We start from the raw sequence: 12,526 nt of genomic DNA, 5'->3' as shown, positions 1-12,526 counted from the left end.
GCAGAGGGCAGGGATCCCTATTTGCATGGGCGCGGGGCGCAGCTGGAGGCCTGTGTGGTGCTGCTGCCTACGGTCAGCCCAGAGCCCACCCTTCTCTGGGCTGTGCCTGGCACTGGACTGTGCCCCCTCCCTCCCAGCCAGGCCCTGTTGAGCTGGGCACAGGGTCCTGGCTCCCACCTCCCTCCCTGGGTATGGCTGGGTCACCTGGAAGGTCACATGGCCATGGCTCAGGGCTCCCTTTTTAGGCCCCCACCTTCTGCCACCTCCTCACTGGGCAGGGGGGGCTCTGCTTGGGCATGGGGTGGAACTCCTGCCCCAGCAGGAGCTACAACCACCAGGCTCCTGCCCCTGCCTCATCCCTAGGGCTGCTCACAGCACCCAGCTTCCCTCCCCCTGCTGCCATCACCCCAGCGAAGGGGACCCTGCACCCCATAGGAACAAGCCCCACATGGGGCCCCTCCTGCGCTGCAAGGGCAGGTGAGCAAAGGACACATGAGGCCTCCTGCTGTGCACTGGCCTTTATCACTGAAGATCTGAGCAGAGCTGGGGCCCCCAGCACCAGGGGTGGGGACTGCAGTGGCTACGATTGGGCTCTGCTCTGAGCAGCCAGGGCTGGCAAGTCCTCCCCAGAAAGTGGCAGGACCGTCGGACAGGGCTGGAGACGGGCACAGTTCTGGCTCGGGCAGGACCCTGTGCGGCTCTGGTTCCTAGGGTACACCGGCATTCTTCTCCTGGAGGCATCCGTCTGCTGCTGCTGGCCTGGTGCAGGGGCCACCTCGCCTCAAGGTGCATCATCCTGTGGCACCCCGTGTGCCCGCTTGTGCTTCCTCTTCCTCTTGTGGCTGGGGCTCGGCTCCTGCACAGGCCCCTGCTCCTGGGTGGGTGGTTTGGGGCTGGCACAGCCCCCTCCCCAGGGCCCCAGCTCCTCAGGCGTCTCCTGCTGCGTGTCCAGCAGTGCAAGGTTGCCTGCCAGCTCCTCTGTCACCCGCCGCCTCTTCTTCCTCTTCCTGGCTGAGCCCAGCTCTGGCTCCGCATCTGCTCCTGTAGCCCTCACAGGGCACTGTCCCTTTGGGCTGCCCCCGAAGGGCAGGAACCGCTGCTTCAGCCCGGCAGGGACCTGGGGGGCTGGCCGGGAGGGCACAGCCAAGGGGGGGCCCCCGCTGCTGGGGTCCCCGAACTTCTCGTAGATGCTGAGGGTGCCGCAGAAGGGGGGGGCGCAGCAGAGCTGGCCAGAGTGGGCAGAGGGCGCCAGCAGGCAGGTGCTGCCCAGCTCCCCCTGCGTGCCATGGATGCCATAGAGCCGCCGGGCCCCATCCAGCTTCCGCCTCAGCGTCTGGGCCCCAGCCAGGACCACGGTGCAGCCGTCCAGGCTGTGGGAGGAAGGTGGCAGTGAGCCCTGGCGCTGCCCCCGCGGAGCCGCTCTGACCTCCCCCGGCCCAGCCCAGCCCAGAGCTGCGAGAGGACCCAGGAGTCTGGCCCTGCTCTCACCTGTCAGGGGTGAAGTCTGCCGGGGCCCGGATCAGCCACAGTTCCTTGGAAGGGCCTTGCAGCGCCTCCTTCGTGAGGGGGGGCTCGGGCATGCAGGGGCTGGCGGAGAAGTCGGGGGGGCACTGGAACCGGGGCAGGGCTGCGGGCAGAGCAGAGCAGGGGGTCGGGGGCAGTCGGAAGCCCCCGTGCCCGCAGAACCAGCCCCTGTGCGGACGCCACCGCTGCCCAGCACCAGCCTGCGAGGAGACCTGGGATCTGTGGCTCAGCCCCCCAGGATCAGAGCCCCCAGCCTGGGACAGGGTCTGGCCCTTGACCTGCTCAGCGCCCAGTGCCCCTCCAGCATTGGGACCCTGCTAGTGCAGCGCCCCCAGGATCGGGACCCCCAGCACACTACCCCACAAACGTCCCTCCACAATCGGGACCCCCACGCACTACCCCACAAACGCCCCCCTCCCCAGGATCGGGCCCCCCAACGCACTACCCCACAAGCGCCCCCCCCCCGATCGGGCCCCCCCAACGCACTACCCCACAACGGGCCCCCCCCAGGATCGGGCCCCCCAACGCACTACCCCACAACGGGCCCCCCCCAGGATCGGGCCCCCCCAACGCACTACCCCACAACGGGCCCCCCCCCAGGATCGGGCCCCCCCAACGCACTACCCCACAACGGCCCCCCCCCAGGATCAGGACCCCGGCCCCGCTCACCGCCGGCGCGCCCCCGCGGCTCCATGGCGTGTCCCGGCCGCAATCACGTGGCTGCGCAGCCCCGCCCCCGGCGCGGCTCGTGGTACGGTCCGGGCCTCTTCCGAGCTGCGCGCGGTGTTGCGCTTAAAGGGGACGCTCCGGCTGCTTGTCTACCGACAGCAGTGTTTAAAGGGGCGGGGCGGGGCTTCTCGGGCAGCCTCCCTGCAATCCAAGAGTTCCGGAAGAGTCGGCCGAGAAGCCCGCGGGGGTGCGGCTAGCCCCAGCCTGGGACGGGCAGCCCTCTGCGGCGCGCGGCTGTGGGCCCAGTTCAGCGGCAGTAGCCCCTGGCGGGGGCTGCGGGGTTTGCGCGGGGGAGACGCCCGCCCCCGGACCGGCCTGGCCTGGGGAGCCCGGGGCCAGCTCCACAGCCCTCAAGTGTCATCCGTGGCCTACCCCGCGTCTGCCCCCTCCGCCGCAAAGGGCCCCGCTCAGGGGCTGCGCGGGGCAGCGAGGGAGGGGCTCCTGGGGCAAGGGCACTCGGGCGGGAGACCTGCGGGGCCTGCCCTCCCCGTACAACCTCTGCCGCCTTCCTGCGGGGGGCCCGGCCCGGCCGGCCCGCGAGGGTCCCGGGGCTCAGCAAGGGACGGGGCCGCCCCGCGAGGCGCCCGGGGGGCGGGCCCGTGCCCCCGAGGCCCAGAGCCAGGCCCAGCCTGGCCTCCGGTCCTGGTGCCCCGGGCGGGGCCCGTGGGAGCAGCGCTGGCCCAGGCGGCCATGGCCCAGGCCCCGGGACGGCCGCTCTCTGCCCCGGGGGCTCCCAGGGCCTGGCGCGCGCGCCCGCGCGCACACACGTGCACGTCCGGCAGAGCCCGAGCGCGCGGGGGGCGTGGCCGACTCCAGGCCCCGCCCCGTCCCACCTGCGGCTGCACCGACCTGCCCCTCGCCCGGCGCGGGCGGCCCCGGCCCCGCCCCCGCCCCCGCCCCGCTCCCTGTTCCCAGCTGCGCTCCCGGCCCCCTTCCCGGCAGCGCAGCGCAGCGAGGGCCGCGGCGCCAGGTCAGTGCGGGTCGGGATCGGGGCCGGGAGATCCGCGGAGGGGGCTCCGGTCCTACCGGGAGGTGCGGGGGTGGGGTAGGCGGGATCCCCCGCCCCCGACTCCTGCCCCTAACGTCCCCTCCCGCCTGGGCTCGGAGCTCCGGGCTGTACGTGGGGGCAGGAGCTGCCCCGACCCGGGCTCTGGCTGGGCCCTCGCCTCCCCGGCCCCGTGGCCCCCACTCCCTGCCAGGCCATGCCAGGAATAGCCCGGAGCCCAGATAAGGGCCGTGCTTCCAGGGCCATAAAAGGTGCTGGTGGCTGACCCCGTGCTGGGCGCTTGTTGGTGGCTGGGGGGATGCTGACCCCTCCCATGTCGGGGCGACAGCCCCATGACCCATGGATCGTGTCAGCCCAGAGGCCGCAGCAAATGCAGCGTCACAGGGCGTGAGTGTCCTGCTGGTGTATTCACTCTGGGCCCTAACGATGGTGCTTGGCTCTGTGCTTTCCAGCTGCTCCGCAGAGGGGTTTCAGCAGTTTGTAGCTATGCACGGAGGTCTGGGCAGGCCTGACAGTCTCCCAGCAGGCCCCTGTGGCAGGCGTGCCCCCCGCCCCCAGGCCCACCCATGGGAGGCTGGAACCAACTTCCCAGGCAGGTGGTCCTCGCCCCTACCTTGGGCAAATTCAAGAGGAGGTTGGACGATCACCTGTCTGGGGTCTTGTGAACCCAGCATCCATTCCTGCCTGTGGCAGGGGGCCAGGCTAGACGATCCGTTCAGGTCCCTCCTGACCCGAGTTACTATGAAACCATGAGGCCTCCACGGGCAGGAGCTTGGGCGAGCATCCTGGGCCCAGCCGGGAGACAGCTGCAAATTGCGGCTCCAGGGTCCTGAGCTGGAGCAGAGCCCTGGGGCCCTGCGGGCACCTGGCTGGACATCTCCCCAGGGTTTGCCGCCATAGAGAGGGACTGCAGCGAGGGGGCTCTGGGGCCATTGGCTCCGGCTCCCCCGACACTGCAGGGCCTTAGAGAGGTCCCAGGCCTGGGGGGGTCTGTGCCTGGGCAGTGGTGGAGCCCAGCCCTGCCCCACAGCTGCCTTAGGAGAGCCGGGGCTCGGGGCCCCACCTACAGCCCATGGGCTGGGCGGCTCCCGCCGCATTACCCAGCTGTCTGGAATTGGGCGTGGAGCGTCGGGAGAACAGGTTTCCCAGGCAGATGCCTGCAGCGTGAGTGTGCAGTATGCAGAGCTCAGGCCCCGCTCCTGCCCCCAGAAGCGCAGGGGCCGGCCTGGGGCTGGCATGGCCCTACCCTGTTCCCACAGGGCAAGCCCTCGACCCCTGCATGGGCCTGGCACTGGGGGGTGTCAGCAGGAAGGAACGGCATCATGTCCCCGCCGGTGCTGCCCTTCCATCCCACGGGGAGCAGGGGTGCAGGTGGCTCCCCCAGCTCTGGGTGTCATTTCCAGTCCAGGACCTGCTCTGCAGAGAGGCCGGGGGCTGGTCCAGGACTCCCCCTGAGCACAGCCTCCAGCTGGGGGATGAAGCCGTGCAGACAGCACCAGGGTCCTGAGTCAGGAGAGACCTGCGTGCCCTGCTCTGGACTCCATCCCAGCTCTGGGTGGACAAGGGCCTGGAGCCAAGACTCATGGGTTTTGGGGCAGGAGCTGGGATCCCACAGGCAGCATTCGGGGAGGGCCAGACAACAGGATCCTGGGGTCTCTCCCAGCCGGGCCTGATGGGTCCCTGCCTCCCCTGGGCGGTAGAGCCAGTCCCAGCAGGTGTGGGGGTGGACCATGCTGGCCTGGTGCCTGCGTTGGGTTTCGCTCGGCCTCCCACGGGTTGGCGGAGCTGTCACCTGGCCAGGAGCACAGGCATGGCTGTGGCCCATGATGGCAGGAAGCGGGGGGTGCAGCCCCCACGTGACTCCATGCAGCCAGGGCCCCTCCCCAGCTACTGGTGGGTGACGCAGGGCTGGGGAGGGATAAGGTCCCTGAGGGCTGCCTGATAGGCGCTGGTGCCTGTTCTACCTCTAGGGCATCCCTGAAAGCCCCTGCGGCAGCGTCTCCACTGCCCCCCAACACCCAAATGCCGGGAAGGAAGTGCAGAAAGGGCCATGTTGCAAACCGTGTCAGAGGGGTATGGGGCACAGGGTCGGGTGCAATGGGATGGGCCGTGCGCCAGGGTGCATGATTGCAGCACAGGGGTGTCTGTACTGGCCCCAAGCTGCAGGGCCTGGACATCTGTGCATGGGGCAGGGCGGGCTGGCTCCATGCCCCATGGGGAAGCCATGGCCTCACACTCAGCTCCTCAGGCTCTGGGCCTTGCCCGCTCGTATCCCACATGCCCCTGCCAGGCTTGCCATGCAGCAGGACGAGGGTCAGGCAGCCCTGAGCTGCTGATTGCCCACAGGGCTTCTCCAGGCTTGGCCCTGTGCTCTCATGGGCAGCAGGGTCGGGGTTGCAGTGCTGGGGCAGGGTGGGGGCTGGCGAGCAAGGCCCTGTACTGGGGTATCCGCACAGCGGGGACAGGGCTGAGCTGCATGCAGTGCCGGGGCTGGCTTTCCCTGTAGTGTCCCGTGGAAAAGCCCTTCTGCCCCTCCTCTGCTCCTGCATAACTCAGGAGGGCTGAGGCTACAGGGCAGGGCCAGTTCCCTCCTGCAATGGGCAATGCCTCCAGCGCCTGGGTCCTGGCACCAAGGCAGTGCCCAGTTCTGGGGGTAGCATGATGCTCCAAGCCTATGGCCCCAGCCCCGGTTGCTGGCTCCATGATGCCACGAGCCCACCACCCCAGCCCCCATTGCTGACCCCGTATCCCTCCCTGGCCCCATTCTGTGCCTGGGCCAAGCTCCAGGCAGTGGGTGGCTAGGGATGATCTGGTGCAGAGCCCTGGCTTGGCCCCACTGAGCCTGCAGCTTGGACCTCCCAGCAGGGCCCAAGCCCCCTGGACCTGGCTGCTGGTCCTGAGCCCCTGTGACCCGGATGGGCAGAGCTGGTCGTAGCGGGGCCCAGGCAGAGCGACCTGCCCAGCTGTGGCTTTGCAGCTTCTTGCCTGTATGCACACCCGTAACCCATGCCCTGAGCTGGGGCCATGATGCAGCCCGTGCATGGTGCTGGAGCCAGGGTCACCCTGGCTGCCCTGGGCTGTGCCCCTGCTGCCATGTGGCATCTGGGGGTGGCCAGGAGCCCATGGCTGTGTGCATGGCTGCCTCGGGCAGAGGCGTGGAGGCCTTGTTGCCTGTAATTACTGTTGTCATGCGACTGCTGCGCCAGGGCAGAGTGGGGTGTGGTGTCCAAGGGATTCTAGGGAGCCCATGGGGCTGGGCCATGGGAGCCATGGCCCAGGCAATGCTGGGTAACTGGGGAGGCCAGGGCTGGGCAACCCCTGCCTCCTGCACTCCCCAAAGACCTGCCTGAACTGGGAGCACCGGTCTGGACCTGCCCCAGGGCCAGGGCTGGCTGTGGGCATGTGGAGCCCAGCGTGTGGCCGAGGGAGGGAAGGTCAGTGGGCACATGTGGCCCAGCCAGGTGCCCTCCTGTGGCCGCGTTGCCCAAGAGCCTGAGTCAGTGGCTCCGCCTGGGCAGGGCTGAGCCCAGCTGCACCCTGTTTATTAGGCAGTTAGCGCGTCGCCAAGTGCTGCAGCATTGGGCTGGGCCAGACAGGCAGCTCGCAGTACTCATGGAGGTGCTCTCAGTCCCCAGGTCCCTGCGCCCCCGTGGCTGGTGCCCAGCAGTGTCGAAGCCCCAGCAGTGTGCCCGCACCATGGCCAGTGACAACGTGCGCAGCGCCCGGGACCTATCAACCCTCGGCTTCCAGTGTGAGTGGGGCTGGGGGTGAGTGGGGCTGTTATTGGGGTCCCCCAGGTGCCCTCTCCCCACTCACTGCCTCTGGGCACCGGGTGAACTGCTGCCCACGCCCCGTGCCAGGCTCTCCCAGTGCTGGGGGGTGGCGGCATTGCCCGTGGAGCCTCCACACACAGGATAGAGCCTGGGTCCTGTTCCCTCCTCCCTCTGCACCCCTCTGGGGCACCCCCAGCACAGGTGGGGAGGGGTGTTCAGTAGTTCCATCATAACACGGGTCCCTGCCCCGGTTCTGAGGCAACAGGCACCTGCCCCGTGCCCGCAAGGGACCAGGTATGAGCCCTGCAGGGGCAGCAGGGCTGAGAGACGTTTGGGCTGGGCCGGGCACTCACGGTGCCGCCCTCCTGCCCAGCTCTAGCCATGAAGAACATCGACCTGAAGCAGATGGAGCTGGACTCGGCCGCAGCCAAGGTGGATGAGCTGTCCCGCCAGCTGCAGTCCCTGTGGACGGACAGCCCGGGGCAGGCCAAGGTATGGACCCTTCACACAGCCACCTGGTTTGCTCGCCTCAATGCCACAGAGAAGCTGCCCACTGCTGGACAGGGCACTCCCGTTTTTGTTTCCACTTCCCTTGGTCACCCCTGATGCTGCGTTTGCCTCTGCTGGCAGCTGGGCACTGAGCTAGTGTTTTCAGCCATGTGTTCGATCTGCCCAAAGTGGCCACAGCTCGTGCGGAGCCCAAGGTCATGCAGGGAGAGCCCAGGTGGGTTTTGCCCATGTGCATCCCTCCACACCAGCCGTTTCGTTGCCCATTAGTTCAGACCCTGCTGCGTTTCCTCACAGCCCTGTTGGTCTTTACCATGTGGCCTTTGCTGCTCTGGTCCTGCCTGGAGCAGGGGGCTGGGTTGGCTGCAGCCCCCTGAGGTCCCGCCGGCCCCTTGGCTGGGATGTAGCACTGCCCACAGGCCCCAGGCGGGTGCTGCGGGGGTGACCGTTCCTCCCTGCCCGTGCTAAGGCTGGGACTGGGGCACCCCTGTGCCTGACCCCAGTGAGGGTGGGGGGCTGCAGGCTGAGTGCCCCCAGGATCCTACCCTGACACCCCCCCACACACACACTGTCCCCAGGTGGAGCGGCTCAACACCAGCTCCCAGCGCCCACAGGACCCACTGGGCAGGGCGGGGTCCCCGTCACAGCCCTATGCCCGGAAGAGCACCTCGCTGGAGACCACTGATGCCTTTGCTGCTGGCTACAGCCGCCCAGCCTCGCCCCGGACCTCCTTCTACTTGCCAGCCGAACCGCCTGAGCGAGCCCAGTCGCCCCGGCCCAAGGTGCTGCCCGTGCCCTATGAGCCGCACACCCTGCCCAGCCCAGGGGGCTCTCCCCGGCTGCAGCGCCCCTACGAGTACCGGGCCTACTCCAGCTCCCCCCGCCCGGCCCCTGCCGACGCACAGATGTTCTTCCCAGACCGCACGCCACCCCCCCGGCTGGCCCTGCCACCCCCCTACGAGAGCCACAGCCTGTACCCCACCGTGGCTAGCACCTTTGCTCCCTTCCGGGCACAAGGTAAAGGGCTGGGGGCTGTGGGCTGGGCAGGCTGGGACCGGGCCAAGGCATCTGAGTGCCTCTGTCTCTGCAGATGACTTGGCCATCAGGCGAAGGCCCCAGAAGAGCTGGAATGAGTCTGACCTCGACGTGGCCTACGAGAAGAAGCCATCGCGCTCGGGCAGCCATGACCGTAAGCACTTGGGGGTTGGGGGGGCAGGCTTATTTCCGCCCTCCTGGAAGCTCCCCAGGGTGAGGGGCTGCTGTACACCTGAGGTGCCCCGCCCTCTCATCCATGTCTCCCTGCAGGAGGCAGTGACCTGGCCGCAGGCCCCAAGCCGGGAGTCGCAGGGCTGCAGCTGGCACCCTGGAGGGAGTCCAGCCTGGATGGGGGCATGGGGCAGGGCAAGGTGGGTGCCGGGCTATGCAGGAAGGGGGTGGGACGTTGGGGCTGGACAAGAGTAGGGGTATGGGGCTGGCTGGGAGTGCGGTGTGGGGCTGGGGATATGGGGCTGGGATCCCATGGGGGCCAGGCTGGGAGGGCTGGGGGGCGCGGGGCTGGTGGGGGTGGGCACTGATTTCACGTGGCCTTTGCCCCACCTGCAGGAGGGCCCCTTCGCCATGCACAGCGCCACACTGCCACGTAACTACAAGGTGTCCCTGCTGGCCAGCGAGCGCCGGGCCGACAGCTCCCTGCGCCGCCCACCCCCTGGCCACGCTGGCACCCTGCCTCGCAGCTGGCAGGTGGCCCAGCAGCCTGTGTCACGCATCGCCATGCCGCCCTCCGGCCCGCAGGCTGGGCTCCACCGGCGCCACAAGCCCTTGCCCCTCTCCATGATCTTCCGGCTGCAGAATGCCTTCTGGAAGTACGGGGCTGCTGGCACCAAGGGGCTGTCCCCTGGCTCCCCACCCTTCCTCCGCTCACCCCTGAAGCAGCCCCAGCTTCAGCAGCCACTGTCCCCACTTGTCCAGTCGCCTCCAGCCCTGGCCCTGACCCTGGCACCAGCAGCAGGTGAAGGTGAGTGCTGGGTCCCCGAGTAGGGGGCCAGATCCCCTAGGTAGGGCTGGCCCACACTTCCCTGCTGGCTCCAGGGATGGGGCACGCACGGGCACTGAAACCCTGTCCCTTGCAGGGATGGGGTTGCCAGCGGTCCCTGAAGGGCCAGGGGAGCCTGTGTGCATGGCCGCAGCGGGCAGTGAGGTGGAGCCAGAGCTGGAGACACTGCTGCAGGCTGGGGAGCCGGAGGAGGTGGCAGAGGTGCCGCGGCCCCTGAGCCCCACGCGGCTGCAGCCTGTGCTGCCGCCCGAGGCCCAGACAGTGCCTGAGTTCGAGGAGGTGGCCCGGGTGCTGGCTGAGATGCCGCGGCCACTCAAGCGCCGTGGCTCCATGGAGCAGAGCCCGGGCCCCGTGCTCCCACCCACCCACAAGAAGCAGTACCAGCAGATCATCAGCCGCCTCTTCCACCACCGCCCCCGCCGCGAGGAGCCTGTGCCCAGTGCCGACACACCCCTGGAGCCCAGCACCGTGGTCCTGGCCACCCCCAGCCCCACGCTGCCACAGCCAAGTCCGCCGGGGCCTGCGTCCCTGCCCCTCCCAGCTGCTCCGGAGAGCCCCGCCAGCCCGGTGAGTGCAGCTGAGAGGACGGGTTGTGCTGGGAGCCCCTGGAACTGCCCAGCACAGCCTGGGCTCCAGTCCAGCTCTGTGGCCAGGGTGGTGCCCTCTGACCCTGGGATCACTCCTGACTCTGCCGGGCCCCAGACCCCTATAGACCCCTGGGCTGTGCCCTCTGACCTCCTGCCCCGCAGGAGAAGCGCTCGGTGCTGCGCAAGCTCTCGTCTCCACGGCGGCGGTTGAAGCCACGTGTGCGCATGAATCCCCTGGTGCTGTTGCTGGATGCGGCACTCGCCGGTGAGCTGGATGTGGTGCAGCAGGCGGTCAGCGAGGTGAGTCCCCGACCCCCAGCTCTCCTTTCCAGCCCTGGGGGGCAGAGGAAGCCCTGAGCCAGCTGTGGGGGGGATCCAGTGAGTGGGGCTGGCACCCACTGCACTGTGCCTGCAGCTGAACGATGCAAGCCAGCCCAATGATGAGGGCATCACAGCACTGCACAACGCCATCTGTGGTGCCAACTATGACATCGTCGAGTTCCTCATCAACATTGGCGCCAACGTCAACTCCCCGGACAGCCACGGGTGGTGAGCACCTGCCCCCACCCTATGGTCCGATGGTCCAGCCTCCAGGCCCCCCCCAGCCTGACCCTCCCTGTGCCCAAAGTGCACCCACCCCCTCCCAGCCCCAGCATAGCCCCTCCCTGCTGCCCAAGCTGGGGACAGCTGGACCAGGGCCCTGGCACCGGCCCCATGCCTGACCTCTGCCCCCAGGACGCCCCTGCACTGCGCTGCCTCCTGCAACGACACAGCTATCTGCATGGCGCTGGTCAAGCATGGCGCTGCCATCTTTGCCACCACTTTCAGTGACGGCAGCATGGCCCTGGAGAAGTGCGACCCGTACCGCGAGGGTTACACTGAGTGCTTCAGCTACCTGGCTGGTGCGTGCAGTGGTGGGGTGGGGGCTTGGGATTGGCAACTGGAGCAGGGGCAGGGGGCTGGGCCTGTGCCCTGCAGCCCTCTGACCAATGCCTACCGCTGCAGATGTGGAGCAGGGCATGGGCTTGTGCAACGGCGGCGTGGTCTACGCGCTCTGGGACTACAGTGCTGAGCTGGATGACGAGCTGTCCTTCCACGAGGGCGAGGCGGTCACTGTGCTGCAGCACAACAGCCCCGAGGAGCTCGACTGGTGGTGGGCCTCGCTCTATGGCCACGAGGGCTACGTGCCCCGCAACTACTTTGGGGTGCGTCTGCCCATCCCCCAGCGCCCGGGGCAGCCCTGGGCTCACGCGGGCAGGCACTGGACACGGTGGGGACCTCGCAGTGGGGCGGGGGGAGCAGCTGCTGCTGGGGGCAGCGCCTGGGGGACAGGGTCTGGGACCAGAGTCCCATGGAGGAGCAGGCAGGGGCGTTCGTGGGAGGGGAGGGGAGGGGAGGGGGAGGCAGGCTGGGGAGCAGGACGTAGTGGGCACAGCAGGGTGATGGGGGCAGGGGAGAGCTGCAGGTTGCTGTTGGGGGGAGGGGGGCCGGCCCCAGGGGGTCTAGTCTTCAGCAGGGCACAGCCCAGGCTCAGCAGCTCTCCTCTCCCCACAGCTGTTCCCCAGGGTGAGGCCACAGTGGAAAAAGGCCTGAGCCGTCGGCAGGCCCGGCCCAGGACGCAGTGGGCACTGGGTCCAGCAGCTTCCGTCCAGTCCTGGCCCAGCTGGGCTCAGCTCGCAGCCCCGTGCTGTGAACGAGGCTCCTGCAGTGTCCTGCTAGGCCTGGGAGGAGGTCTCGGCTTTGCTAGGTGTTGCGGGCTTGGGGGCCCAGCTGTAGCGACCACAGGGGAGCGGGAGGGCGGGGGCAGCCCCGGCCCGGGCGGGGGTGCGGGAGCCCAGGCACCCTGACCCTCACGGCTGGGCCCAGCCGTACGGAGGGGGGGTCGGGCCCCCCCGGGGCTGCAGTGCGGGGCCCGCTGTGTCAGCCCCGCGGTCGGGCAGCGGCCCCGGCCCCCGTCCTCGAGCCTTTGTCTGCTGTATTAAAGAGCCGCGTGCTACCGGAGCCTGCCCGGGCTGGTTGTGTGCGCCGACGGGGGGGGCGGGCAGGCGGGTCCGGCCGCGACAGCGGAGACTTTCCCGGCTGCGGGCCACACCCGCGGGCAGCGCGGGGCTCAGGGCTGTGGCTGGGCCGGGCACTGCCGGGGCGGCCGCTGCTTTCGCCCCCGGCTCTGTCCAGCCGATGGGGTCGAGAGTGCGGCTCGACGCGGCTCCCGGAACCCCGCGGCCCCGGCTCCAGCGCCCCCCGCGCCGCCCGCCCCCAAGGCCAGGCAGCCCCGCGCCCGCTCCCCCGTCCCCCGACGCCGGGCCCGGGGCCCCTGAGCCCCGCCCCTCGCGGGCCGGCTCGGCGC

The 12,526-nt window shown here is 69.4% G+C and overlaps 2 protein-coding genes across 2 annotated transcripts; one reads left to right on the top strand and one right to left on the bottom strand.

The window, feature by feature from the left end:
- Nucleotides 1-503: 503 nt before the first annotated feature.
- Nucleotides 504-3,004, bottom strand: POLR1G (RNA polymerase I subunit G). Its single transcript, XM_014595520.3, has 3 exons — nt 2,194-3,004; nt 1,489-1,627; nt 504-1,370 (listed from the first exon to the last, which is right to left on the bottom strand). Exons 1-3 carry the CDS (start codon nt 2,216-2,218, stop codon nt 782-784), a joined length of 753 nt encoding a protein of 250 aa, XP_014451006.1. The 5' UTR covers nt 2,219-3,004; the 3' UTR covers nt 504-781.
- Nucleotides 3,005-3,122: 118 nt separating this feature from the next.
- PPP1R13L (protein phosphatase 1 regulatory subunit 13 like) lies at nt 3,123-12,006 on the top strand. Its single transcript, XM_019495584.2, has 13 exons — nt 3,123-3,223; nt 6,888-7,010; nt 7,406-7,524; nt 8,118-8,556; nt 8,630-8,728; nt 8,845-8,945; nt 9,142-9,553; nt 9,669-10,159; nt 10,342-10,479; nt 10,595-10,728; nt 10,915-11,081; nt 11,185-11,384; nt 11,734-12,006. Exons 2-13 carry the CDS (start codon nt 6,956-6,958, stop codon nt 11,770-11,772), a joined length of 2,394 nt encoding a protein of 797 aa, XP_019351129.1. The 5' UTR covers nt 3,123-3,223; nt 6,888-6,955; the 3' UTR covers nt 11,773-12,006.
- The last annotated feature ends 520 nt before the right edge of the window (nt 12,007-12,526 follow it).

The sequence above is a fragment of the Alligator mississippiensis genome, chromosome 15 (genome assembly GCF_030867095.1).
Source record: "Alligator mississippiensis isolate rAllMis1 chromosome 15, rAllMis1, whole genome shotgun sequence".
NCBI classification, from domain to species: domain Eukaryota; kingdom Metazoa; phylum Chordata; order Crocodylia; family Alligatoridae; genus Alligator; species Alligator mississippiensis.
This window is presented reverse-complemented; position numbering and strand designations above follow the sequence as displayed.

What these genes read in the sequence shown, in the direction of transcription:
- PPP1R13L (XM_019495584.2), top strand. Translation starts at nt 6,956, where the DNA reads ATGGCCAGTGACAACGTGCGCAGCGCCCGGGACCTATCAACCCTCGGC. An exon ending in ACAGCCCGGGGCAGGCCAAG is followed by an intron (nt 7,525 to 8,117) that starts GTATGGACCCTT and finishes CACTGTCCCCAG; the next exon opens with GTGGAGCGGCTCAACACCAG. An exon ending in GGGGCATGGGGCAGGGCAAG is followed by an intron (nt 8,946 to 9,141) that starts GTGGGTGCCGGG and finishes CCCCACCTGCAG; the next exon opens with GAGGGCCCCTTCGCCATGCA.
- POLR1G (XM_014595520.3), bottom strand. Translation starts at nt 2,218, where the DNA reads ATGGAGCCGCGGGGGCGCGCCGGCG. An exon ending in GCCGCGGGGGCGCGCCGGCG is followed by an intron (nt 1,628 to 2,193) that starts GTGAGCGGGGCC and finishes CTCTGCCCGCAG; the next exon opens with CCCTGCCCCGGTTCCAGTGC. An exon ending in GCAGACTTCACCCCTGACAG is followed by an intron (nt 1,371 to 1,488) that starts GTGAGAGCAGGG and finishes TTCCTCCCACAG; the next exon opens with CCTGGACGGCTGCACCGTGG.